The 27,523-nt window shown below is 48.0% G+C and overlaps 1 protein-coding gene across 6 annotated transcripts in view; it reads left to right on the top strand.

The window, feature by feature from the left end:
• The window catches only part of KCNQ2 (potassium voltage-gated channel subfamily Q member 2), a 77,201-nt gene that overhangs the window by 32,379 nt on the left and 17,299 nt on the right, over positions 1–27,523 (top strand). The window contains exons 8-15 of one of the 6 annotated variants that reach the window (XM_049816576.1): positions 258–352; positions 3,691–3,720; positions 8,191–8,259; positions 10,225–10,254; positions 15,901–15,954; positions 23,248–23,471; positions 23,913–24,021; positions 24,556–24,687. In XM_049816576.1, the coding sequence (XP_049672533.1) occupies positions 258–352; positions 3,691–3,720; positions 8,191–8,259; positions 10,225–10,254; positions 15,901–15,954; positions 23,248–23,471; positions 23,913–24,021; positions 24,556–24,687 (743 nt within the window). The remainder of the gene's footprint in view (positions 1–257; positions 353–3,690; positions 3,721–8,190; positions 8,260–10,224; positions 10,255–15,900; positions 15,955–23,247; positions 23,472–23,912; positions 24,022–24,555; positions 24,688–27,523) is intronic. The other 5 variants (XM_049816577.1, XM_049816581.1, XM_049816578.1 and 2 more) reach the window with 5 other exon arrangements.

Genomic DNA, 27,523 nt, shown 5'->3' with positions numbered 1-27,523 from the left:
AACCATTTGATACTTGACCTCAACCCGACAGCGAGTGCCTGGTACCCACAGCATCTTTAGCTGGGCTCATGTGGTCAGGAACATCACGGTCCCACCCCAAATATGTCATCTATCAAATCGAGCAAAAAGCAGAATGTCAGAAGTGTCCCACAGAAAACAGAGGGAGGACTCGGTGTTGGCTGAGGTTTAGTTGTACTACTACTGAGGGTAGTGCTGGCCATGCCTGGGTCCACAATCCCCCCATGTCTGCTCCGTAGGCGGCTTGGAGATTTTATGCCACCAACCTGTCCCGGACGGACCTGCACTCCACCTGGCAGTACTACGAACGCACCGTCACCGTCCCCATGTACAGGTACCTCCTCCTCCACCGCCTTCCTCGTGATGCCACTGTCTCCATATTTCTTTTTGTTTTCTGGATATATAGTTTTGTTTATTTATTTACTTTTACATTGAAAAAGTTGATTTCCACAGCTCTTAAGGGCTGGTATATGCTTTTTTCTTTTGGAGTTTTTTTTTTGCTTTGAGTCTTTTGTGTATTTCTTTTTGACTCGATTTTAATTTCCCTGTTTGTTTTTTTTTCTTTTTTGTGTCTGTGTGTGCACATGCTCTTCTTTTCACCTTTATTTCTCCACGTTCGCTGCTAGTTGCATTGTGTTGTGACAGTTGCTGTGCCCAGGTGTGAAGACCTCCCTCCCGAGCTGCCCTGGACCGTAGGTAAATGCCGCCCTCGCCCTGCGTGCAGCTCCTCGGGCCCACTCAGGCTCTCCTTGCCCCTCTAGCTGGTTTTTAATGATCCTTCTGCCTTTCAGCAAACTTCTGTCTCTCCCTTGACCGGCCCGGCACTCTCTCCAGGTGCATTTGCCCTGGGTCCCTCTTTCCTTTCCCTTTTTTTTTTCTTTTCTCCTCTCTAAGAGGAGGAAAACCAAACCAGGATTCAGTGAGCATTTTTCCATTTCTTGCATTTCATTTATCCATCCCGATCTGTTGACGCAGATCACGGCGGAGCCGTGACGGATGATGCTGATAAAGCACCGCTGTGTTTCAGCAGCATCCGTCTGGCTTGCTTTAAGGAGAGGTAACTCGTCATCGTAGCCAGGCAGTTTGTTTCACCTGAAACAGCACAGGTTAGAGCAGTGCTGTGGGAATTCACAGCCTTTCGGGATTTGGAGCTTCGTGGAGATGGGGACAGAGTCCCCTGCCATGCCTCGCTGCCCTCCGGGATGTGGGGAAGCACCGCATCCCCCGTGTCACTCTCGGGCGTTGGTGGCATCGAGGAGGAGGCTTCCCCAGAAGCTAAAATACAAACCGTGGCGTTCATTTTCCACTCCACACTGCGCTGCATCCCAGGCAGAGCCGCGCATCCCTTTCTAGCGTGTTTTTTAGGGGCTAGCCAGATCTCTCTGAGTTTGTAGAGGAGTTGGACGTGTTCGTTAGATATTCCCGTAGCTTTGCGGGGTTTGGGTGGGAGTGATGGGGCTCCCTGTGCTCCATCTCCCTGCTCTCAAGCAGGGCTGTGGTCCAGCACCAGGTATTGTGCCCCTGCAGGTGTGAATCCCTTTCTGTTTTCCCATGTTACTGGTGCTTTCTAGCCCTCGGGCAGACGGTCTGGATATATTTCCTAGGGTAAGCATTAGCCTGTATTTGAAATGCAGCAGCCAGCCTGTTAATCCATCTTAAAAACCTGTTGGGTGTCATGTTGTGGTCAGTAAGTTTTCATTGGATTCATTCCCAGTGTGTGTCTGATCGGTTGCTTTTTTCCCTAGACATTTATGAACCGACTTCAAGATTTTGCCCCCCCAAAAAACCCAGACGCAACAACCCAACAAAACAGAACAAAACTGTTTTCCAATAGCATTAAACCCACCCATTGAAACTCTCCCTCCCAGTACTTGACCTTCTCGCTGTCCATTTGCAGCACTGGTGGCTGAGATCAGCTACTGGGAAGGATGAGGACCGGAGCCTGGTCCGAAGTCCGCTGCAAAACGCAGAAAGCCAGGGGCTGATTTCAGTGGACTTTGCCAGGTTTTCCTTTGAAAGACTGAATTCGCCACCCAGCCAGACATACAGTGACACCCTTTTGCATGAGGATGTACTGGGGTAATTACCTGCTACTTAATCTGCTTGTTAAAACCTGTATTTCCCCATGGGGCTAGTATGCAGGAGGAAAACTAAGGTAAAGAGCTCCAGAAGAGGCTAAATAAAAACTTTGAGGAGGAGAAAGAGCAAAAAATGTAGTTTGGGGAAGAACCCAGCTATCTTGAGTAAAAAGCCAGGACAAAGTTGCAGTGGGGTTGTAGCAGTTTTGCTGGCGGGTGCCGCTCCAGGCAGCGGCGTCACCCTGGGCTTCCCTAGGCAGAGGTTTCTCTGCTCTCCCAGCTTCACCCTTAAATCCCAACTCCTGTCTGTGCGCAGGCAAAGTGAACATCACCTGGGAGAGCGAGCCGTGGGCGCGCCGATGGATTCAGCTGTTAGTCAAAATGGATTTATTTTTTTTACCAAGAAAGCAGTGAACCACTTCTGAATATATTTTGCATGCAGTCAGCTAAATTAATTGGGGAAAAAAAATTTGAAAAAAGAAAAAGGGGGTAACTGTATGTTCTGGCTGCAGCTTCCATCACTCGCACTGTCCATCTATCCTTGACTACCCACTTCTCTAAGCCAGCTGGCAGCCCTGCGCTGGTGCAGCCTTAGCAGCACGTCAAGCCCAGCGCCGCATTAAGGCGATGGCCGCTGACACGCGGCTGCAGCGCGCGGCGTGGTTAGGAAGTGGGTTGGAGGAACACAATATCCCCGTCTCCCTCCTGGGTGCCTGGGGGTGATCTGCAGTCACCGCTACTTTGGCACCTTTTCTGCTCAACATTAGGCTGCTTATTCCTCATAGCGGGAGCCCTGGGACTTGAGCTTACCTGTCTTCCCAAGGCAACTCTGAAAAGACTGGCTGCTCGATATGGAAAAATTGTTACACGTGCCTTGGAGGAGCTCACGCGTCTCCAGAACATCACTCACGTCGCTGCAGTAGACCTAGTCTCACTCGTTTGGGGAAAATATGGTGGCCTCTGAGAGAATCTGAGATTTCGCCTTTAAATTCCAAATGTGGTAGAGCCAAATCTGAAATACGCACAAGGCTCCTGTACGCGCAGGTATGGTTTGGGCTTGTAATGCACGCGTAGCTTGGTGAGCCCAGAGATCGTAACCTGGCTTTGCTGAAAAAAAATAAATAACCTGCTCTTTATCATCATTCGTGAGAACAGGGCCTTGATCTCAACTACATTCATGTATTGGCCTTCACTAAAAAAACCCACCAGCACCTCACGCCCAAGTCAGCAGCCCAGCCCGAGGAGTCCCTGGCTGATGGGACCGAAGGCTGGGGGTGTCTCACGAAAGGTATCTCGGAGGGCCCCCATATTTTCCCTGCTCTTTGGCGCCCGTTTGCTTTCGGAGCAAGGTGCCAGCTGCCTGTCCCCGAGGGTGACGCGGGTGCGCGGTGGTTTCTGAGCCGGCTGCGGTGGGAGCGAGCTCAGCCCACGCTCCCGCGCTCACCTGTAAGCCTGGTGCACCGGGTACACTTCGTTCATATGCTAATTTTCTTTATTCTGTTTCTTTTCCCCTTTCCTCCACCCCACCTTCCCCCCTGCCCTGTTTTTCTTTCTCTTATCCCTTTGGTTTTCTTTGGTGAAAACACTTGAAAAGCACGCAAACGCAAACGTACGGTGCCTCCAGGTATGAAGTGCATGTGACTCTGAAACTGTGTGTCATGTCACTCCTTGTTCTTCGTTTGGGACTGTAACATGCAAAGCCTTTAATTAAAAAAAAAAAAAGGAAAAAAAAAAAAGAAACCTGAAGATCAGTTTTTTCAAAGGAATGAGTGAAAGCCCAAACCAGACTCCCCATCCTGCTGCCTACAGACTAACTCGACGCACCTCCATGTACATTTTAGCTATTGGTACACACAAGTGTTGGGAAACTGTCTGCCAAAATGACAATTTAAGGAAGGAGAATGGGAGAGCAGTTGATAAGCTTGCTTTTTTAAGGATGATTTCTTGATGGTCTTACCAGCCTCCTCCAATTCATACGAAGCTTAACAAGAAAACTTCCCCGTTCATACTTCCATTTTCCCTCTGCCATCATTCCTGTGTGTTCCCCTTTCTCCAGCCCTCTTTTCCCATCCTTCATGGTGTCATTTATCCCACTTCATGCTGTAGGAGCTGTGCCCACCAAGTAATGCTACGTTTGTTGAATTTCCTGGTGTGGTGGCACAGAATGAAATCACAGTAGCAGCTGTGTCTGCTTTTGAGGACAACATCTGGAGGAGAGATCAATCTGGGGTGCTAAACTGAAATAATCATTCATTTCTCCTAGTAATCCAGTCTGATTTTTGGGAAAGAGATGTCCCATCTCCGCAGAACTCTTCCATTTCACTTTTTGCTTCCAAGACTGACCTAGAGCCAAGCAGTTATTAGCCCCAGTTATTCAATCTGGGACTTAACCTTTCGGCATCAATCCAAATGCAAAGACCTGTATATGGCTGTGTAAGATTTACGATAAATAACGTTATCTCAGGTTCTGCAGAACGAAGTAGATTTTCAAATCGCAGGCATATTTTATATGAGGTGGGTATCTGAAGGTGTAGTCAAGTCAATATTTTAAGATGGGGAATGAATGGCTTGCGTTTCAAGACTGTGGGCCAAGCTCTGGTCTCAGAGCAGTTTCAATCCTCGCTAGGTGCATTAATGCCATTAGAGCTGATGTGATTTAGTGCCCGATTTCCAAACCTGGTTCCAGTTTTCACAGATGCAAGTTTTACAGCCTTAGTAAATCACACTTAGCACTTTGTGTGGTTAATTTACAGCAAATCGCATCAATGAATTGCAAGTATAATATTATGAATGCGTTTTCCTGTTGTGCTGAACAGCAGCCTGTTTTGAGAATCAAGACTTTTTTCTACTGCTGGGAGTACAATAAGAATGTGCCACTTCTATTTCTTATATTAAAATAATTTATAGGTTTCATAAATATTTTCAGTTATGAAAAATAGCTTAGGCTGGAGACATAAAGTCATGGTTAGGGTAAAAATTGGCTCCTCATAGGAACTCCAGCACAGCATGGAGACTCATTTAAGTCCCCATCCCATTCCAGCATCCATCTCCTTGTCGCCCTCTTCCTAATTGTTCATACTGGGGCTGTTCAAAAAGAAAAAAATCATCACCGTCTCTGTGTGCGTGCGTATCGTGGTGTGTGCGCGGTTTTGTGTACGTTCCCACCCACCGTCGTGTGCTGCTCCCCTCCTCGTGTTGTGGGGTTTTGATGATGTCCTGGCTGGAGGCATGATATCCCTACCGTCCCCAGATGCTTGAATGTTATCTGTGCTAGCAGGAACAGCAAATTCACCTTCCCTTTGGATGGGGGGAGCCGACACCTGGAGTTAGCGTGGTGTTTCTTGTGCTGTACTGGGAGGGGAGATGGGAAGCAGCTGTAGGTACCGCTGGGTCTCCGGCAGCTCCGAAGTGTTGCTGTGGTGGGTAGCATGAGCTGTGTGTGTTCCCGTGGCGTGTGGATCTTCTCACCTAGCTCCCCTTTAACCAAAACATGCTTCCCTCGCTAACAAGTGACACACGGACCAGGAGGAGAGAGAGAAAACACGAGACGCCCCAGCCGGAGGGCCTTTTTCCATGTCTCCGGAGGACACAGTGGCACCTGTGTCCCCTGGGCACGCACAGCAGCGCAGGGTGCCCTCCGTCCAGCGTTTTATAGGAAAGCTCAGTTAAAGCGCTGTGCAGAGCCCTGCTTTTTCTTTCAGCTTCTGGTGAAACAGTGCAACGCAGTAGCTGCTCCCCAAGCTGCTTTTGTAATGGCAGGTTAGGCTGGGCATTCAATTCAGATTAAAGTTCAGGTCAAGTACACGGATGAGTTTGCACCCATTTTTTGTAATCATCGTTTCAGTAAAACATCATTTTTTTCCCACCACACGTGTACCAGGCCCATCACCCTACCACAGGAACGGTGCCTTTCTGTGTTTGCCTCTGTGGCTTTACCTTTGCCTGGAAGCATCTGTGGTGGCCCAAGAGATTGTCACCTCCAGCACGGTGTAAACCTTGTGTTATGGGCTAATACGAAGGAAAGAGCTCCTTTGGGGATCCTGAATCCTTCAATCTAGCGAGCTAATAAGCTCTTCAGCTCAGTCTTGCATCGGTGGGAGCCCTGGATTTGTGATCCCGGCTGGAGAAAACGAGGCTGTTGTCCGATGTTCTGCTGGGCACGGACCTCCCTGTGAAGCTAACTCCCCAAAGAGCGGTTGGGCATCCTGCATTAACTGCTAAGTAGGCTTTGTGCGTGATTTTATGCACCACCTTCTCCCGTCTTGGAACAAAACCGCAAACCCTACGGTGGGTTTGAAGGGAGGTGATAGCCCAGCACTCGTGCGCTGCTCCGCTGCACCAAGGTCGGCTTCTTCCTGACGTCTCGAGTGAAGAGGATCATTAATTCATCAGATCAGGATGTGCTCTTCTCTGGATGGAAGCGAACAGAGCTGGGCTGGGGAGCCGAGCCAAAATTTTCAGGCCTATTTTTATTCTTTTCTCCATACTTAGGATTGGAAAATTTTCTGATTGCCTCAATCTTGCAAACACCAAATCTGCTCTGCTGAACAACTGTGGTTTGGAGGATGAGTCTTGTGCATGCAGAGGAGAGGTTTTTTCAGTTAGATTTTTTTTTTCAGTCAGAGGAAATCTGAAACTATTAGTTTCATAATAGCTGAAAAAATACAGGCATAAATATCTCTGCCTTTATTTTACAGTAAGCAACAGCCCTATTTCTTACAGCACCTCAGCCAAAATCGGTCTGTTAGGGGAGTACAAGCACTTGCACCCTTTTCTTCTAGTCCTTGCATTTTTGGGACAGTTCGAGTAGGTCCTTCTTGCTTTTGCTGAAACCTACGTGGCTCATTTTCCAGCAAAACCATAAGTATATGTTCTCTTGGGGCTGTGGCTGGGCTGTGGCCCCAACCGCAGCGATGCGGGCAGCTGCAGTCAGCCGGTTCCCAACCCACCAGCAGCTCCTTCTTCATCCTCCTCTTCATCCCCACGATGATGCATCCTTCTGCTCGCTTGTCGCAAACGCCACCTGTGGGCATAGCGATGGCGTGTGGCACTCCGACAGTTTGACAAGGGCAGGCTGGTGGCCCAGAAAGGATTTTGCAGCCGGCTATGTGATGAGCCCCGTTGGCCTTGACCCCGAACTTGAGTCCCCAAGTACACGCTTAAGTAGATGCTGCTCTTCCCAACCGTGTGCAGCGTTCTCCGTCCTCCTCCCGACGCCTCCAGCTGGCATCTCTCTTGGTTGAGAACCTGACTCTGCATATCAACGTTAAATATTTATGGAGCAAGTCTCAGTCTCCCGGGGTCTGAGGGAAGAAACCGAAAGTGGATGTGGGAGTTAATTCAATGTCTTTCGCACAAAAGCAGGATAGGCAACAGCGTGTTTGTTTGTTGGGGTTTTTTAATTATCAGCCAGGATTCCTATTATCAGGTTCTTTTCCTGAGAAAGGAAGGAAAACCCATGGTTCCTTGAAGGCAATGATACATGGGTTTGCCTCGTTTTGGGGCAAAATCTGACACGGACAGCAGGGAATTGGTTAAACTTGACTCTGACACCCACTGCTGTTTCTCCTGGGATGTTCCCAACCTCAGGTCCCTGTTTTTTCTGCCCTATAAGCTTTTCCCTGCCATGCCTCCCCACATTCCCAAGACCAAGCAGGGCTGACTTTTCCCATTCGCCTCGGAAACTGGAGCTTCTCTCCACTTAATACACAGCCGAAGCGCTGATCCCCAAACAAAGCAGTGCCAACAGCTAGACTACAGGCGGTGAAACAGCTCGCCTGCCAAAACACTGCCGTACTGCTCAGAATCCCTGGCAGCCGCTTGTTTTTTGGGGAGGTTCAAAATCCGGCGGTGCAGACAAGTTTCTCTCTCTCTCTTGCTGTCGCTCTCTCTTCCCCCACTGCTCTGCCTTAGGACACTGTTGGAAGTAGCAGCCAAAGCCCTCTCCATCCTTCCCGAGCTGTCCCCCAGTTGCAGCGGGTGGCACAAAGCTGGTTCTAGTTGAAAGGATGGGGCAGCAGGGGAAGTTTCCGTGACAGGAGGCTCTGAAATCAGCTCTGCTTGAATATTAATGGTCTTTCTTTTCTCCCTCTAGACTCATTCCTCCTCTGAACCAGCTGGAGCTCCTGAGGAACCTGAAGAGCAAATCGGGACTGACATTCAGGTTAGCAGCAGAGTTAAGAGAGTTTGGAAAATTTGCAACATTTTTCTTTTTTTTTTTTTCCTTTGGGTTTTTTTTTTCTTTGCTTTTTTTCCTTCCTGCCTTTTGCATATGGACAGCCTTGAAGATGTGCAAGGTTTTTGCAGCTGGTCCCCCGTGGGTCATTCAGTGACCTCCTCCCTATGCCTCTCCCATGATGTACGTGAATTTCTTCAGCCTAACTTGGCTCTGGAGTAATGTTACAATGCTTGGCTGAAAATACAAAGTCGTATTTTCAAAGGGTCTGATCCAGGTAGCGTTCCCAGTTTTCCTCTGACCTTTCTGCTCTTCACCACCCTCAGAGGAGACTCAGGCCCACGATGTGTTAGTTAATTCCCATTTCTTCCAGCCTTCCTTAACCTCCCCCGAGAGCAGGCAGGGTTGTGGCGGTGAGAAATTTTTGCAAAATTTGCTGTGGCAAGGTATACGTGATTGCCTCAGAAGGCCAGCAGTCCTGCAGCTTAAACCCATGCTCAGGACGGGTAATTCCTGGGTTTTTTCACCCTGTTTGGTGAATGGGGAATGTGCAGAGCCCAGGAGGGATGGAGAGGTGCTGGCCGTGCCCGTGGGCATCGGGGCCAGCCGGGGAGGCGTGGGAATGGACCTGCCCTGGGCTGGGTGTCTCTGCAGACACTAGAGATCTGTAGACCCATGGGTCGGACTGCAAACTTTAAAATGTGAGTATTTGAGCTAGTGACTGAGGCTGGGCTTCCGAGCTTGTCTGAGCAAGGAGCAGAGGGTGGAGGGATTATTTTTTTTAGTCTCTCCGGGCTGCTGCCTTCAGCCTAAGGGAGAAGGGTTGGGGTCTGTGCAGATCTCAGTGGTCACTGCTGGGCAGAGGCAGGGCCAGGGCTGGTACAGCATCACGCTCAGAGGGAATCCAGCTCCTCCTGCCCAGGTCTTCTCGCAGTCCGGTTTGTCCCTTAGGCTGTCTGGTGTTAGGGAAGGCAGACCCTTAGCTGCCGAGAAACACAGTCTGCTCCCTCTCTTGTGGGGCCGCAGGGCTGCTTCGGGACCCCACGTTAAATGCGATTTCCCAGTGTGAAGAAGCTGTGAATCAGAGTAGTTGAAGGCAGAGCAGGTTTTCCTCATTGCTGGAGGGAAATGCCACCGAGATGCCTGGTCAGTGAAGGTGGGATTTTTTTTTTCAGTGTGGCTTTTGCTTGGCTTTCAGTGTTATGCCTACACTCCTGCAGGTGTTCAGCTCACTTTGTCCTCAACGTCAATGATTTTCCAGGGCAATCGAGTGCTTTGGGATCCGAGTAGGAAACCGCATACAAAAACTGTGGCGTCCCACTCCCTCCACGTAGCCTTTGCCAACTACTTTGGCAAAGTAGCTGCCGTAGGCTTTGAAGGCAGAAATCCCAACTGGGGTGTCAGGATGCCAGGGCAGGGGTCCGTGCTCCTTCCCACCAATGTCCCCCTCCCAACACCACCCCTTAGCACTGCGGCGTGAAGCCATCCCTCAAGAGATCTGACAGTAGCTCTGTCCCGATGGCCAGGAAGGAAAAGCAAATGCACCAGGGTCACGGGAGCCGTGCAAATCCTTCCCTACGTGCAGAAACAGCTCAGGGCGCTGCATTTCCAAACGAAGGGGGCCGCTCTCTGAGCCCACAGAAGTCCTCCTGTGCTCACACAAATCACACGACCGTCAGGTGTCTCAGTCGTGCGTAGGCACAAGGATGGGTTGGGATAAACTCTTCAACCCTGTGCGTTGTATGTGTCTTCTCTGAGGTTGTGTGAGTCTCCAGTGATCTTCTGTCCGGGCCAGAAGCTCCAGGAATTAAGTGCTCCTTTCCCTCTCTTCTGTCCACAACTTCCACTTAGTTGTATTGTTTGGTATTGTCCTTTTGTTATGTTTTAACAGTGAAGCAGCAACATCTTTTGCCACCTGACACCATGCTAATGTACTATTGCTTCTGTTTAAAGGAAAGAGCAGCAGCCCGAACCATCGCCAAGGTCTGTATCACTGCCAACACGCCATTCCCATGCATTACCTGTAGATTTCTATGTACGTGTGTGCGTGTGTGTACCATGTCGTGGCGCCATCGAGGGAAGCATTCTAGGTATTAACGTGCTTTTTCTGTGCTGTGGCAGTCCAATGTATCTACGTGTATGCTGGACCTTAAATCATATCTTCCTTCCAGTCTGCCTCGGGCTGTAGCTGCGAGGATAGCGAGGCTGTGGGGGCTAGAGAGAGTGGTGGGCAGCACGGGCAGAGCTGGCAGACACTTATCTGGGGTGACGGCAGGGCTTTGATTTATGCTTTTTTTTCCTTTTGTTGCCGGAGTCGTAGCTGAAACAGTATAACGCAGGCTCAGTGAGTGCCGATGGGTAGGTGATGCTTTGCCTATGTCTCCGTCACCCAACGCCATGCCAGGCGGAGGAGACTTGGGAACACGAAGCCATCACCGTGTCACCGAATTAGCGACTTCTCCTGAGCTCCTCTCGCTGCAGGGCGCTGCACGGGGCTGCGTGGACCTGCTGCTCCGTGGGACGCGGGAGGGCTCTCTGACACGGCACGACGTTGCATGGCAGAGACACCCGTTCTCCACCCCGTTCCCTTTGGCCTCACAACCTCTGGATGAAGCGAGTCCCTGCTCCGTCTTCCCTCCACGCCTCGAGTCCACCGTGCAGAGCGTGCTCAGCTGGGCGCCCTCTGAGACGTGGCGAGCACCTTCCAAGGCCAGCTCTAAATCTCACCTACGGGAGAGCTTTTCTCTATTCACGTGTCCCAGGGAAAGCAACAGGGCTGGTGTTTGGGATGCTTTTCATCCCCTTAGAAGTATTTAGTTCTGGGATGTTTTGTCCTATATTTTCCCAGTTCTTTTAAGAAGTAATTCTGGGACTGAATCTCTCTTTTATTTTTTTTTTTTATTTTTTTTTTTTTTTTTTCCTTGGGAGGCAAAAGACAGAACCAATGATCTGTGGAGATCATCTGCTTGGCTTTCAGATCTTCCATCTCATATCTCAGAACATAGCTTACAGCCTAAATATTGGAAACACTGAAAACGTTTTTCAGAAGTATAACTAGAGCCTGGCATTTTGCAGATGTAACTTTCTGCTGTGCCTTTTATCTCATAAGAGGCCAGAAACTAATTTTTCCCTGGCATAAAATCCAACCAAAGATATCTGGGTAGATATGGTGCTGAGTAGATGGAGGAAAATTTCATCCTTCCTTCCTTTCCTCCCCACCCCTCCTTTTTTCTTTCATTTGAGCCTTTCTTTGCAAGCAGAACCTCCGTAGCACTCCATCCACTTACCTGCCAAATAATCCAAATCACCAAGATCATGTTTCAACTATCCAGATTTTTTTTTTTCCCCTACGTGGGGTCTCAGCCTGTGTAGCTAGAGCAAAGGCAGCCTCCATCCAGCTTTCCGAAAGCAGGGAGCATTATGTGGGAGGTGCTCTCTGGGAGCAGACCAAAGCTGAGATTTGGTCACCCGCCCGTGGCATCAGGAGGGTCAGGATTTCATTCCAGGGCCCTGGCTGCTCTGCTGCTCTGTCTCAGCCAGCAACGTACTTTGGCTGCGTCAAAGGGTAAATCCATATTTCTCACAGGCATATGACTGCGCAATGAGATGAAATCTTTTTTCAACCTGATCAGCTCCATAGCTGAGGAAATCTGAGGACCGACAGTCCCTTGTAGGGTCACACCAGCCAGCATCCCTGCAATTGCAGGCACTAGTCTTATTTCTTATTTCTGAATCTCAGTCCTGTCCTGCAGGCTTCATTTTTGCCAGTTAAAACGCTAGGTTGGATGTATTTCTTCGTAGAGGTTGCAGGTTTTTCCCTGTTCTTTTTCTACATCGCTTTCTTATTCTTATGTCACAGAAAGAAGTATTTTTCAGACTGTTTTTCACTATATATAGCTCCTTCATCAGGGTCATTTCCAAATTCTGCTTTCCTGCTCCTGCAGTATATCTGTCTCTTGTGACGCTGGTGGGTTTTGTTGCCTTCTGTTGTGAGATGCCAAACCTGAACCCAGGAGCGCTTGAGCTGAGGGTCTGCAGCTGCCGTGTACATGGCATTAGAGTACTTGCCATATTGTTCAGTTCAGCTGCCGCAGCAGAACCAAAGCTCTTTCCTTCTGTGTCTTGTTAGGGCAATATCAATTCTACCTGCTCCCTCTGCCCTTTTTGGTCTGATAATGCCTCAGACCTCAGGGAGGAATTTCACACAGTGGTCCCTGTAATGAGGGGGCCCCCCATCACCTGTTTTTGCAAATAAAAGTTTCTGGATCTTTTACATTCACATCCCAAATCTTCCACCCACTTTAATTTCCAACAACCTCTCAGTGATGCTCAGTGTCTCATCCTGCCCTTAGAAAAGAAAACTCATCCTGTTTCTCAGCCCACCCGACAGTTAATCATCCAGCCGTGGTCTGTCGCTGATGACTGTTTCGCTTAGGAAACTCCTCGGGATGACTCTTCTCTCATAGCAGACCCCAGCACCACACTTTTTTTTGCTTCAGCTGGTAAAGGATTTGCCACTTTCCATTTCCATCGATGTAAGGAAACATACAGCCTCTCATCCGGAGATAGCTGGATCTTCCTCCCATATGTCTGTAGTTATGCGTAGGGAGTGGCTGATTTCCTATATCCCTCTTTCCATAACTGATACACCACAAAGTCCTTACAGAGAACAGAGACAGCTTTTTCGCTATTTTGCATCTTCATATATTTTAAGTTAGAGAAGGGATGCTGGCACGGCTCGTGGGACCGTGCCGTGCAAGGCAAGCATTGCCTTGCAAAGTCGGGGAGCATCCCAAACGCCCCGCCAGCGCACGGGGCAGCTCTCGGGGTCTTTGCACCATGCACCGGCGGCGATGCTGCCCTCTGACTCCGGTGCTGCTGTAACCGTCCCGATTTCTGCCCAGACAGCGCTCGGAGAGCTGCTGCCCGGAGTGGGGGGGATGCGGGGAGGCGATGGGGTTAGCGTGGAAGAGGCTTGGGGTCACCTGGACTTATTCGGGTGGCTTTAGATTTGGTCTTGGCGTAAAACGGGACAGCTGATCTGAGAGACAGGTGAACGTCCTTTCTCTATCGTTTCTGGGGTTTTTTTCCACCGCGAGCTTGTCTGCTTCTGTCTATGACCGAGTGCCGGGAGAGCTTTGTGCTGACCCGCTCGGGGTGACAGGAGCTCACCCCTCCCCGGTGACGTGGAGCCCAGGCTGGGATGAGCAGAAAAGATGCTGGCCTTTTTCTACATGCTGCTTCTTCCCCCTTTTTTATTTTCCTCCCTTTTTAAAAAAAACGCTTACCGAGCCTCCTCTGTCGCCCGTCGCTTTGGGTGCTGTGCCCACCCTTCCCATCTGCCTTGGCCGGGAGAAGTGGTCCCTTGCCCTTCCCCGGGCTGGCTGCTGCTGCAGGAGCCGTTAGCGCCCATCACGTCTCCAAAACCGCGCTGTTTTCGTGCAGGGTCCAAATATGAGTCCTGTCTGCCTCATAACCCCAGGGAAGGAGGGCTGCTCTGTGGTGGGGCTTTTCTCACCCCTCCTGCTGCAGAAAGCCAGCAAATCAGAGCGGTAACGGGGTTTGATTGCTCCCATGTTAATCGAGCTGGAAATTCGCTGTGGCATCTCGTCTCTGTTTATTTTGTCTTCTGATTGTAATGTCAAAGAGACAAACATATGGTTAGCCAGGACTACGAGGCTCCGATATGAAATGTGTGTTTCGGATGCTCTTTAACAGATGGTTTGATAAACATCTGAAGGCATCCGTGACCACATTTCTTCCTCTTGTCTTTTTCAAAATACGATTGGGTGAAAAGCTAAAAATTAATGAACCTAATGATACATTAATATCAGAGGAAAAGAAACAGAAGGATTCCAGGGAACTGGGAAACTAAAACTCAGATTACTTTGTCCAGCATGAGTTCAGTCCTGTAGGTGATGAGAGGAACCCCTTTGGAAGGTTGTCCTCAGCTGTGGTTTGTTCTTGACCCTAATGAACTCAGCGAGACCTTGGCCATTATATTGAGTGAATGCTGGACTGGGCCGCCTTGTAATGTGTATGTATATCTGTGCGTGTATCTTTCTATATATCCATGTATGTATATGTCTGTCTGAGATACACACAACGTTAATATCTCTGTTCAGGGGTGTGATTAAGGCTGTTGTACGCACTGGAGGATGCCTTTGGTTGACTCAGTGGGCCCCTGCTCATCCAGCCTAGGGTGTCTGAGGTGTCACTAACCGCTACTGCCCGTGGGAACTGGTGTCAATCACAGGAGCCCCATGGGCCACGTTAGCCTTGGTTGGCGTTTGACCTTCTAACCGATTAAACTGGTGTCAGAGACTCATGCTGGGACTGACAGTAATCTGGAAATAATCAGTTGCCTTTAGGGGAGCGGATTATTTGCACGGAAGGGACCGCATCTTTCCGTAGGGACTGCAGAGGAGACTAAGAGGAGAGTAACCCACGTGTCTCCCCGAGGCTCTGCATGCTGAATATCCCACTCCCACGCCGTGATGCTCAGCCCCCAGCTCCAGAACAGCCCCACCGGTCCCCGGGGCTCCCTGGGGGTGCGGGGTCCCGTTGCGGGTACCTAAGGAGTCCCCAGGACGCGGAGAGTGGTGTGGGCTGAGCTCGCACGGGATGCCGCGACGCAGAACGAATTCCTGCAAATTCCTTCTGTGTGTGCCCGTGAGCTCCTCCGATTGCTGAGTTCAAGCGTAGAACGAGATTGGGGGGTTTTGCCCTTTGGCCTTTTCAGTCTGTCCGTGAACTCAGCAAGCGATGCCCGCTTGGTGGCCAGGTGGGGTGTCGGGGACCACGTCATTACCCTTCCGCAGGTAGAGGGCTGCTCCATGGCGTGGAGAACCCTGGTCGTGGTGGCGATCTCCTGGCAGGGCAATGCCTGAGCAGTGATTTGGGATGGGCTCCCGGGAGCTGCGGCGGTGCCTCAGCAAAGCCGGTAACTCCCCAGAAGTGGTAGGGCCCGTCTAAAAAGCGTTACGAAAAACACATGCGTGAACACAGATGTTCAAATCCCTTCCCATAACGGAGTGTACCACACCCTGTTTTTATCTATTTGTATTTTTTTAAATGCCAGGCTTAATATAATGCTATTTCCTGTATGAGAAGTGCAAATAATTCACAGATCAACTAGCTCTCTTTGTGAGGGGTTTTTTTTTTTGGAAAGAAAAAGGAGAAATTTGAACCTTTTGGATGTTGTTGGACAAAACAAGTTAAAGTTTTGGCTCTCCTTGGCTTAGAGAATTACAAAAATAATCTTTTTTGTCTGTTTGGAGGAAGAAGAGAGTACTTTGTGATTCCAATGCAGATGAAAAAAGTCTTCCTGCAGGACTCAGTCAATCATAGATGAACTGACGCCACCAATTCAATGCAGAATTTGCCATTATACTGTCTAATAATGACATTATTAATATGTCTAATAATGACATTTATTGACCACAGTGAGACAAATTTTAGAAACCCTCTTGATTTTTAATTTTTTTTTCACTTAACACTCAAACAGAAAAATCCTGTCATGAACCCGGCCCTCAGAACACCTGTCTTTTAAACCTAGAGTCAGTAATCAAAAGTTTCCTGTCTGGCATTTGCTTCCAGGTCTAATTTTTACTCTCCCCTCATTTCCAGTAAAAGCAAACCGTGCAGAGAGTCACTATGCGGATGCTGCTCAGGAAACTCTAGGTACCACGGGAAATGCGTCGCACGAAACTAATCAAAAGCTGCACGGCTCATTCTCCCTCTACCCTGCTACCACCCGTTCTGATCACTTCTCTGCTTAATAGAGGTACTAGATGAGTAAAAGAAGGTGAAAGAGCCTCCCCATCGCCCGCTCAGAAATTAGAGGTTTCCTTGTCTGCTAATCGTGCGGAACACGCGAATCAAGGAGACGAGGATGGGGAATTTGGTCTGGGCTAGCAAGCCACTGTCTGCTCAGCAATGAAGGAGGCCAGGAACTGAAGTTTAACAAATGATGGAAAATGAAAAAAAAAAAAACCACCAAATTTTTTTTAAAAAAACCCGACCCCTTCCTCCCTATCGCTCCATCCCTCCTCAAGGTCCAGGGAACACTTGCAAATGGAATTGCACTGTACCGCAATATCAAGTTAGTAGCACGAGAAATTCTAGCCTCCTACCTCTGCTCAATCACCGTTTCTTTGGCTCTCTCAACGCTACAAATTGACCTTTCCTAGTCTTGTGGCCTTTGGAAGCCACGGCTTGCCTATCTAGCACCTCTACTACGCAGCTAGAGAAGGACTAATCTCAGCCTGTCCCACCAGACGTAGGGGATATGGGTTCCCCGCAGCGTTGACATCGGCATTGTGAATGGTTCTGTTTCTAGATCCCGTGGGGAACAGATAGCTAGAGCAGAGGGATTCGTACGAGCAGTGTTTTCATCTTTTTCATCAAGCTGACAATTGTTAGGCGGCTTCAGAGAATTCCCAGTGAGCAGCCCGTAGCGCACCCATCCGATGGCCATAAGGGTACACAGATACATATATCTTATTTTACTTCTGCATAAATATGTCTACTCCCATGCCTGCACTGGCAGAGTCTCTTCCCCCGCCCCAGACACTGCTTCTCAGCAGCAAACGTGCACCTTCTTGAATTACCAATGCCCGGAGTTTGCATGCTGTGAATGCTGGCAGGTGAACCCCATCAGCTCTTTCCCCGCAGCCAGGCAGGTGGAAAGCCCAGGAGTGGCAGGGCACTGAGTGATGCCGCATGTTTGTGAAATCGGATTTTTGCATGCTCTTTTTTGGAGTCCGTTTTAATTCTCAAAATCACCAGTCGCTGTCTCCCTCAGAAAGCCAACAAACTACAGTTTTAAAAGTATAAAAGTATATGTATCTCTGATTTTCTCTATTAATTGTTCCAACTTGTATCTTTTCTTTTCTTGCTATTTTTTTTCCCTGCTGGCTATTTTTATATCTGTCAGTCTAGAGGCGAGGGCTCGTGCCTGAGACTTGCGTGTACCAGAAGCGCAGCAGTAGCGTGGTAAATCCCATCTCTGAATGGGTAACAAAGAGGAAGGGGGCACGACCTAGGTTTCATGATAAGCAGTTCTCCACGGTGGGAAATCCCTTGTACCTGGAGAAATAGCCTGGATCTTCGAGTTAGTCTCCTGCTATGTGTTTTGACCGTACTGTGGCCTTCCTTGAAGTTTATCCTCGAAAGGACTGCTTTAAATATTGGCTGATCATCAGTTGCGCAGGCAGCATTTCAATACATTTCCAAATGGCAAAGATTTGGTCAATAATCTAGCTGAAGAAAGTCATTATGACTTCTGTAGCGTTTCCATTTGCCAGGTGAGGTGGTTTTACCCGTGGAGGCAGAGGCGTAGTGCAAGCAGGGACTTCTTCCCAGAGAAAAGCTCCTTTCAATTGCTTAACGTTGAGGTTGGTTTGGGCAGAGACTAGAACAAGCAGTGATATTCGTAGTGCTGTCCTCTCACCTGTCCATGTCCAGTTCTGTTTTCTGGAAAATCAGCCACTCGGATCTTAACGTCTTCCTTGCATGTCTTCCTAGGCATGAATTTTTAATTGGTAAAGCCAGTATAATTTTTTCTGTTTTCTACTGGACTCCTTCCCACTGTGGTCCTCATTTCATCTCCCCCATCTTGAGTTCTGCAAGGGAAAGGGAGGATGAAACAAATTATTGTCTTAAGATCTTCTTAATCCATTGGAAACCCTGAGAAGGAGGATTACAGACTGTGGTTCTTCCAGTCAAAAAGGAGTCTTGAACTTTGGAGTAGCTACAAGAGCTGTGTTACCTGCATCCATCCTGAATGTAGTGGTTTACACTGTGCTTGAATAAAACTATAGGTTAACCGTGAAGGGACATAAAAATAAGTCCAATGTCTTGTTTTCCTGGACCCTTGGGCTACCTGCCTGCAATCCCCCACCGCACAAACTCTTAGGGGCAGATGCCGGCACTTTGATGCATCTAAGGCTGAGCTCGTATAGGATGCATATAACGAAGTAACAGTAAACGATGAGGCAATCACGGGAAACTCAATGTAGGTAAATTAATAGAAATCTCCTTAGAAGCCGTGGTTTCTTAATGTACTAAACAAAGATCTCTAGTCAATAAATGCAATAATGCATGCGTTTTTAGACAGTAATGTAACTATACCAAGCCAGATTATCAGGTCTATCATATTCTGCTTTGTAAGAGACTTCCTGGCATCTACTCAGAGAGAGGGAAGGCACCACAGAGACCTGACAGGGGGAAGAAATGGCACACAGACCAGTGAAGAAAAGGTGTTTGCAGAGCCCTTGACTGGCCTGTGGGTCTGGGTGTAGCGTGTTTCTTAAAGTCTTGTTTAGGAATAATCGGCCAGCTCCAAAGATGCGATCTAGCTGTTTTGCTTTGCTCCTGAAATGCAAAACAGCTGAGCCGGCAGGTAGCAAAAGGTTGCGAGAAGGTGCAGGATATGTCTGATGTGGTGTTTGACAGCGCTCAGCATCAGTTTGGGGAAAAAAAGGCTGTGGGCTAGGAGGAGAAGGGTGATTGTAACAGCAGTGCTGCAAAATACCAAAGGCCAAGGTGAAAGACACGTGTCTGGTTCCAGCGTCCCTTTTCTCACCCGAGGCCCCGTGCTCGGCCAGGCTTACGGGGTGGCTGCGGGGATGGTGCAACTCTGGTCTTCCCCGTTATGATTTCAGCGACTCCTTTCAACCCCAGTCTAACACCGTGGTTGTGGACGGGGAAGAGAAGAGGGATTACTCGCCATGACATTGATCATTGGCTGACCTTTTGTTTTCCTTATGGCCAGGGGTTGCTCTGCTTCTAGAAACTCCATTCTCTGGGCTGAATTCACCTTTTCAATCACTTTTCTGAAATCACTGGAGGCAAACCAGGCTCGAGCCTGGTCCTCTCTTGATTTCTGCTCTAGTTATGGCAAGTATTGCATGCACAGGTGTATTTTCCTTCCCTTCATGTGTCCACTAATTGGTTTCTGCCTCTTATTCACACCTGCGACCAGACTGGAGCCCGGTGATAGCCACAAAGGCTGTCATGCACTCCTGGCACTCCTGCTTAGTTTTAACAAGCTGTTCTCATATGCCATGAGCTCAGCACAAACTCTGGATTAGGAAACAGCCTCATTTCCCACCAGGAGATCATCTCTTTCTCCTGGCCATAGCTTCTCGGAAGAATGAACGCTGTTACTGGTTGAGTTCATACGCAGAGATGGATCTGAGTCCATCCTAGTCCAGCTCAGCGTGGCTAACATTTGCTGCCTACAAAATGAAAGGAGAAAATGAAACAACTGCTCGAGCGTGGTTTAAAATCGATGACGAAACGTTACGAGTGGTACTTTTTATTGATCCAAAATCACTGCTAACATAATGAGTCCACATTTTTTAAAAGTGCTGGTTTGATACTATAGAGGACTGTGGAATGAACCCCAGACCAGAGGATTTCAAATAAGAGCTCAAACCCCCAGCATCCTAAGGAGGCTGACGGCAGCTAATTCGAAGGTTAGTTTTCATGCATTTTGCTGCTAAGCGCTGGGCTGTTCGACCTACATGAATCTAAATACAAAGCCCACTAAAGCAGCGAGCATCTTTCTGTCAGCTGTGGGACCGTGCACTGGTCCTTATGTGTTCTTCCAGCATGGGCTCTCATTTTTTGACTGGCAGCAGAGAAAAATCAACTCGGGTTCTATCCTTTGTTAAATCCAAGTAAAAAGCTGAAAGTTTTGTAAAGCTTCCCCAAAGTCAGCCTGGAAACATAATGGTTTAGTTGTCGAATATGTCTTTAATAGATGCCAACCGAAAGTGGTTATGAAGACCCAGGAACTAATGCATGCCCTATTACGCTGTTACAGCTTCCCATAATCTATGTCTCCGGCTGCAAAGCCACAGTTTTCTTTCCCTTCCCTTCCCCTGGCACGAGCAGGACGCCTGCCCCGTGCTCACACCGCTCCTAGCTCTCACGATTGCAAGCTTCAGTTCATGTTGTCGTGTGTGGCTGGATTACTGCTTTCCTCATTTTCATGTCACTGACACAGACACTTTCCGCTGAACCGAGGCTCATTTACCATCGACTTGAGCGACATCTAAATCCCATTTCTCCGAGACACTCTGCATCACTCTGCATGACTTTCTGGTTGAATGAGAACGTGATCTTGGATTAGCTGACAACATATATCTCTATATATGTCTATATTTCTTTTGGACTCTTTCCTACCAGCTCCTGCAGACCCCAACAGCATTCTCCTCTGCAGGGATTGTACTTGCGTGTGATTCCAGGTGTCATTTCCAATGAGAGAATTGCATGGCAGAAGGACAAATTCAATTAATTGTTCATGTTGTCTCATGTCGTCTATGTTAAAACAAAGAAATTACATCAGGTGTTGGGTTTTTTTCTGAGCAGTGACTACTCGGGAACAAAACCCACCCCGATCTTAATTGTTCATCAGATTCCTATGAGATTTTTTAAGGTGTAAAAGCGTTGCACCTCATGCTATCAGGCTTGAAACTCCTCGCTCATATTCCTTACTGAGTTCAACGCTTTCTTTTTTGCCTTTTGTGATTCTTGCAAACATCTGCAGCACATTTCCTGTGGGAATGGAAAAGGGGCCCCAAAGAAAAGGCCCTGCCTATTCAGTGATAGGCAACTGCTTTTATGCTGAGATCGGAGATGGGAGCAACTCAGCAGAGGGTGAGGCACAAAGAGATGGCTTTGAATTCTGAATATTGGTGTGTTGCTGATTCATTTTTATAGAACTTATTTTTAAAAAAGACCGGGTAGTTCAAAGTATTAGTACTACTGAAATGCAGTAGATTCCAGGAATATTATTCTGTAAAATCAACAAAAATAAAGAAAAAAAAAAATTCCAATTGGCCTATTTAGGATCGAACGACAAATAAAATTTCAATCTGGTTTCTAATCCAAGAAACACAGAATGAGAATTGCTTTTAAACCTTTGGCTCATTATGTACGATGATTTTGATAGCATTAGTGACTAAGGCTTACATCCAGAAAGGTATTTAGGCACATGCTTGTTCCTAGATTCCTGTGTGGATTTGTACCTCTGGTCTGATTTTCAGCTACGCTGAACATCTGTTGGTCCCACGGCTTTCAGACAGGCCCTGCAGGTGGGCAGCACACTGGAAATGAGATCTCCAGTACTTATCGGAATTAAAAACGCATCATTAATTGGAATAATTCTGCCTTTTCTAACTTAGGCGTGAACAAATTTTCTTTTCTTTCAAATGTGTCTTCCAATGGCCGCAGATAACCCTGCCCTGCAGCCCAGGAGATGCTGCAGCGGGGCAGCAGTGCCTCCCCGGGATCACGCTGTGCAACTCTGGAAAATGCTGCCTAAGCACCTTTCTTTCCCTGTAAATGTTCAATGTCTCGCAATGTAAAGTGACTTCTTAAAAATAGCACCTTCTTACTCAACAAATCTGCTCCCTGTGTGTCTTCGAGTCACGTCTTCTTCCTTTACTGACAAAAACGAATGTCTGTTCCCGTCAGCATGGTACAGCTGATACGGCTGGGGAAAAGGGAGCTGCATTTTGCTTTGCTTCAAATAGCAGCAGTTAAGTTCTGATGGAAGAAACCCCGTGCCAGTTTTGAAGGCAAAGGAGGACTGTTTGGCTCTGAGTTTTAAGGGGGTGTTGCTGAGAGACAGAAAAAAACCAGGTCTTTGGTTGGTGGCCTGGAAATCTGATGTGGATATCAAAATTCCTGCAATGTTCCTCCTGCAAATTGAGTCAGAGCATTTGCAGCAAAACGATAAATGGCTACTGCAATGGTACGGAGTATTGGGATTTAAATCTGCGTTTTTACTGAGTTTTGATGTACCTATATATAACATATTGGCTGTACGTGCAAGTGCCTCGCACTGGTTGTCTTACTTCTATTAGTGTATTTTAATAATCAATTGCTGTTAGGAAAATAATCCAAAAGTATTTGCAGTTTGGTTTCCCCAGTGCTGTCTCTATAAAGTTTGCTCTTTCATAAAGATTCACAAAATCTTTTTATTTTGCAACTTTCATGTGGAAATTCATCATCTTCATTTGGGTGAAAGTTTTCATTTACAAATTTCAGATTTTGGAAAATAGTTAGAGCTGGGTGGTGAGCAGACTATTTCTCAGTGAGATCATCTCTGTGTCTGGAGAGATCTTCTTTTCAAAACATAATTACAAGGTTTTAAAGCAATGGGATTCTAATAGGAAAACAGCAATAAAATGCCATATCCTGAAGTTGTAAAATTTTGCTTTGCATGTTTATGAGACCTGTAGCAGACCTGCAGATAGATGTTAGCTAGTTTTTAGATTGAATCTTTATAGGATACTAAGGAATTGCACATTTAAGTGTTCATATTTAAGTCTTTAAATATAAGACTGGAAAAAGAGGAACTCTCTGGAATATATAAAAGGGGCAGATCGTGTTTTAAGAGGGAGGAAATACAGGAGCTGAAGAAAGGGAAAGGACAGGTCCGAACACCAGAAATGAAGTGTTTCCAAGCAAGTTAAAAGTTTAAGACAAAGGTGCTTTTTTATTGGTATTTTTTTTTATTAGATGTAGGGTTTTGGAAGGCAGTTGTGAAAGAAAAGCTTCCTCACTCGTGATTGGAGCTGATCAGTGATTTAAGGAATCATAACCTCATTGTTTAACGTCATTCTGTCCCGCCAGCCCTGGCATCCCACGAGGGGCTTCTGTTTAAGTCCTCATTACTTTCTCTCTCTTAATAATCATTCCCATTTCACTCATTATGGCAGAAACATTTCTACAATGCTTTCTTTAACAAAAACAAAAAAAAACCCAAAAAAACCAAAAAGAAAATAAATACATATATTTTAAAAAAACCAACCCAACCCAACAGCAAACCTACATCTCACTGCTGCTTGGAAGTGCTCTTGGTTTCTAATGGCTGGTGGGGAAGGACTGCGTGGTTTCCAGAATGACTCCTCCTGCTGTCTCCTTTTTGTCTTTGTTTCAACGTGTTTCTCTGAACAGTCAGAAGGTCAGTTTGAAAGATCGTGTCTTCTCCAGTCCCCGCGGTGCTGGCACCAAAGGGAAAGGCTCTCCACAGGCTCAGGGCATCAGGAGGTCCCCCAGCGCTGACCAGAGCATCGAGGACAGCCCGAGCAAAGTGCCCAAGAGCTGGAGCTTCGGAGACCGCAGCCGAGCCCGGCAAGCTTTCCGCATCAAGGGAGCAGCCTCGCGGCAAAACTCAGAAGGTGAGGGGGGCTTGGGGGCTCCGTGCCGGACCCCAAATCCCCAGCTGGCCCCGACGTCCTCTCCTTCTCCACCTAAGAAGGGCAGAGCTGCCAGCCAGGGCGCTTACGTAGGTCTCCTTCCCCTGCCGGTCCTTTAGCTTGGGGTATAATAAGAGATAAGAAAACCCCTGCTGACACCCGTGATAACGTATATATTTATGTATATAGGGACGGGGAAAGGAGGGAGAGTCAGGCCTCTAGAGATGAACGAGAGCGGCAGTTGTCATTGCTGGATGTCACCTTAACACGTCCTGGGAAATGTTCTCATTCGGATGCTCAGCAAAACTATCTCCGGTGCTTCCCCCGGGGTTGCTGTTTGCGGTCCGACTCGTCTTTCCTTGTGCGGCACCAGCATGGGAAATAGTAACACGTTGTCTTTATTCCTCCCTCTCCCAAACCCAGAAGCAAGTCTCCCCGGAGAAGACATTCCCGATGAGAACAAAAGCTGCAACTGCGAGTTTGTGACCGAAGATTTGACGCCAGGACTGAAAGTCAGCATCAGGGCAGTGTGGTAAGAGAGGGAGAGGGGGGAAGCATTTTGGAAAAATAAGTAATAGGGGAAAGAAAAGAAATTTAAAGTCCAAGCAGAGGTGGCAAATGCTGAAATGTCTGTGCTGCAGACTGGTTTTCCCCTGGGTGGCCTGCCCTCCTTTACAGAAAATTCTGCCAGAAAGTGCAATTTTTGCTGAGGGAAGGAATAAACAGAGAAACAGGAAAATCCCCTGCAGGGATGCATCCAAATGATTGTTTTCACCAGCTTTGAGGTTTAATGCTGACAGTTATAAAAGCGGTGCAGAGAGGACACTCGCGCAGTTGACAGTCCGAGGGGCATCGGGGACCCCCCGTCACAGGCAGAGCTTCAGCCACGAGCCCCCCCAATCTCCTTCCCCTCTCCTATTGCCGCATCCCCTCCCAAACCCACAGGCTTGGGATTTATTCCATTTTCCTTCCAAAGCAGCTCCCTGCGGTGTTTTTTATCTGCCACTAAGCAGGTCAGGCTGCAGCCCAGGAACTATATTTTGCCTTTCCTCTCCATCTCCTGCAGCATTATGAGATTTCTCGTCTCCAAGCGCAAGTTTAAGGAGAGTCTTCGACCTTACGACGTGATGGATGTCATCGAGCAGTATTCCGCCGGTCACCTGGATATGCTCTCCCGGATTAAAAACCTTCAGGCCAGGCAAGAGACCCCTCTCTTTGCTTTATTTTTTCACTGTTTTTTGTTCATTGCGGAGGTATTGCCAGGAGAGAGACACTTTCCTTTGCAGCTACAGCTTATTCTTTCTCTTCCTAACAGAAAGCCTCAAGGAAAATATCAATGCTTGTGGCTGGAACCCACAGGGATGAGCAGGACAGGGACTGCAAACGGTGGTGTTGTGCCCCTAAAAGTGCCTTAGCCCACCCCAGGACATACACACAAAACTCACGGCTCATCCTCCTCCTTTACTTTGGGAGTTTCTGTCATTATAGTGTATCCCATAGGTAAGGCAGGTGTGTATCTCTGCTCCTCCTGGCAGGATCGCAAAGGTTTGGTGCCCCAGTCTTAAGGCTAATGTGGCTAATTTGGTACCTTTCTGGGAGAGATATGACATAAAATCTGCTGTGTTGATTGTGACCCTGCTGCTACGGGCAGAGGGGGCAGCGAGGAAGCAGTTAGGATGCTAAGCTGTTTTAGGAGGAGTTCCTCCTCGGATGGCACAGTCTGCTGAAAATAAGTGCAGGTGGGGATTCTAATCCAAGCCTACCGACACAGGTGTGGTTTAGCCAAGCTGCGTTTCAGCTTCTGTGCTCAAATTTTAGGGGGAGAGGAGTTATTTTTAATAGGGGAAGAAATGTGAAAAAGGGACAAATGGAACTGAGAAGGGCATTTAAAATTTAATTTTCTTCTGCAAAAAAAAACCCAGATGAATTTGGTCCCCTGAACGGAGGATCTCAGCTAAACCTTTTTGTCTGACCACTCCTCCCTCAGCCCTGATGTCCCGCGTTGAAAATGAGACCCCAAACCCCCAACACCCCCCCGGCTGTGTCGGCTCAGCAGAAGTAGCCCCAGTTCTGCTGAGCTCGAAGGAGACCCAGAACAGAGGCAGGGATTGGCCATAGGCTATTTCCAGTCAAAATAATATACCATTTATGTTTACACTTGAAGAATGAAAGTATTTCTCTTGATGGCTGTGGCAGCCCAGCTTCCTCTGGAAGCCATTGGGGAATTTTTCCTTTCATTTCAAACCCATCTAGGTCCCTGGTAGAGTCAGCAAATGTGCAAAAAAAATGTGTTTGCGTATGCAAACAGCTACTATGAGCCCCAGGAATGGAATAGGAAAATTGTCTTAGGAAAAAGAGGAATCTCTCTTCTGCCATTAATCTCTCAGAGACCATTTTAACTCTGCTGTTTTTGATGTTCAAGCAGCAGAGGTAACTTTCTCAGCGTTGCTGCACACTGTGCATTTCCAGATACTCAGCCAGAAGGTAAATTCTCCCTTGCGATGGAGACTAAAATGTCCTGGAGAATTTCCTCTCTTTGAGCCTCTCGCCCCCGTTCAGTAGGAATTCAATGAGTATAGATCCAAGATGTGTAGCTGAATCTGGAGAGAGAAGAGGAGGAGGAGGGGATTGATATTTCCTAACTTTAAGAACCTGAAACGAGCGGCCTCTGGGCTGCCTCTGCAGTGGGTCGTGAGCCATTGGGGTTGTTCGTCTCCACTGGCTCCAGATGGGGCACCTGAGTTTTCAACACCCCGAGCTGGTGTGGCAGATTCCCTCACCGTCCACCCAGGTCTCCCATTGCCAATCCTTCAAGGTGATGTGCTGCAAAGACAAAGTAGTTTGGTTAGCTGGGTTTTTTGGGGGTGGTTGGGGTAAGCAGTTGCAGCTTTCAGAGTCCAAACTGAATTCTCCTCTTAGCTGTTCCTACGGGACTGCGAGGCTGAGGTTGCTGAGGCTGGACTAGACTAGCGCTGCCATCCACCCCATTGCAGGGACGTCAGGAAGACCAGGAGCTGCTTCAAAAGCTTGAAGTACCTGGATTTGGGATCTAGGGCTACCAGGCAGCTTTGCTGCTTTCAACTATCCCCACCGAGCAGGAGACCAGTGATGGTGATGGGCACAGACCTCCTTGGGGTCATCCTTCAAAGCACTCATCATCATAGCCAGATGGGCACCAAGAGGTCCCATGGCTGGTCACCTGCCCAGTACAACTGGAAGGGGCACCAGCTGTAGACGAGGTGTGGGCCTGGGGTGGCCGTGGCCGACGTTGGGTCATGACCAACTGGCGCTTGTAGAAGTACGGTGCACCCGTATGGTGGCGCCCGGGGAGGTTGTCACGGGGCACCTTGGAGAACAGATATTTTTATTTCCCTTTCCTTCAGCAATCAAAGCACTGTGTTCTCCCTGCCAGCTCAGCTCAGCAGGGTTGGCTGTGACCTCCCGTAGCCAGGGCTTTGGTGGATTAAAGCTGCATTCGAGGAAATTTCTGGGGTGTTTACATGCACTTTCCTCTTTAATCATTAATGCCTCTGTCACTGTGTCTGTAATGTGCTCTTTTCAGTGTTGTGTTCACACTGTCTCGTGTCTCATCCTGACACCTTGCCAACCATGGATGTCTCCCATTCATTGAGTTATACAATCCCGCAGCGTATCTCGCCGACTCCCAACAGCTCATGCTTTTCTGAACTAGCTGAGGATGTGTTATCTAGCACTGGAACTGAAAGGAGAATGAATATATGTTGTTTCATATCCAACCGCCTCAATGGGATATTGCTACACATATGCAAATATATTCCAGAGGGTAAAGCATGTTGCCTATTATATCTGGGGCGGGGGGATCTCCTAACGATGTTTCAGTGGTGCCTAAATCTCCAAATCTTACCCCGAGGTGGGTGAGACTCTGGCTTTCACCGACAACCAGGTAGTAGGAGGGAGCCTTCTGTTTCCAGCGGAATATATTTTCAAATTCTCTCTCTTTCTCTCTCTGTCGTTCTGTTTTTCAGTTGTTTCTTTCTGCAACTTTTCTGACCAAC

The sequence above is a fragment of the Accipiter gentilis genome, chromosome 14 (assembly GCF_929443795.1).
Source record: "Accipiter gentilis chromosome 14, bAccGen1.1, whole genome shotgun sequence".
Taxonomy (NCBI): Eukaryota; Metazoa; Chordata; class Aves; order Accipitriformes; family Accipitridae; genus Astur; species Astur gentilis.
The sequence above is the reverse complement of the archived record's forward strand: the minus strand, read 5'-3'. Positions and strand labels throughout refer to the sequence as shown.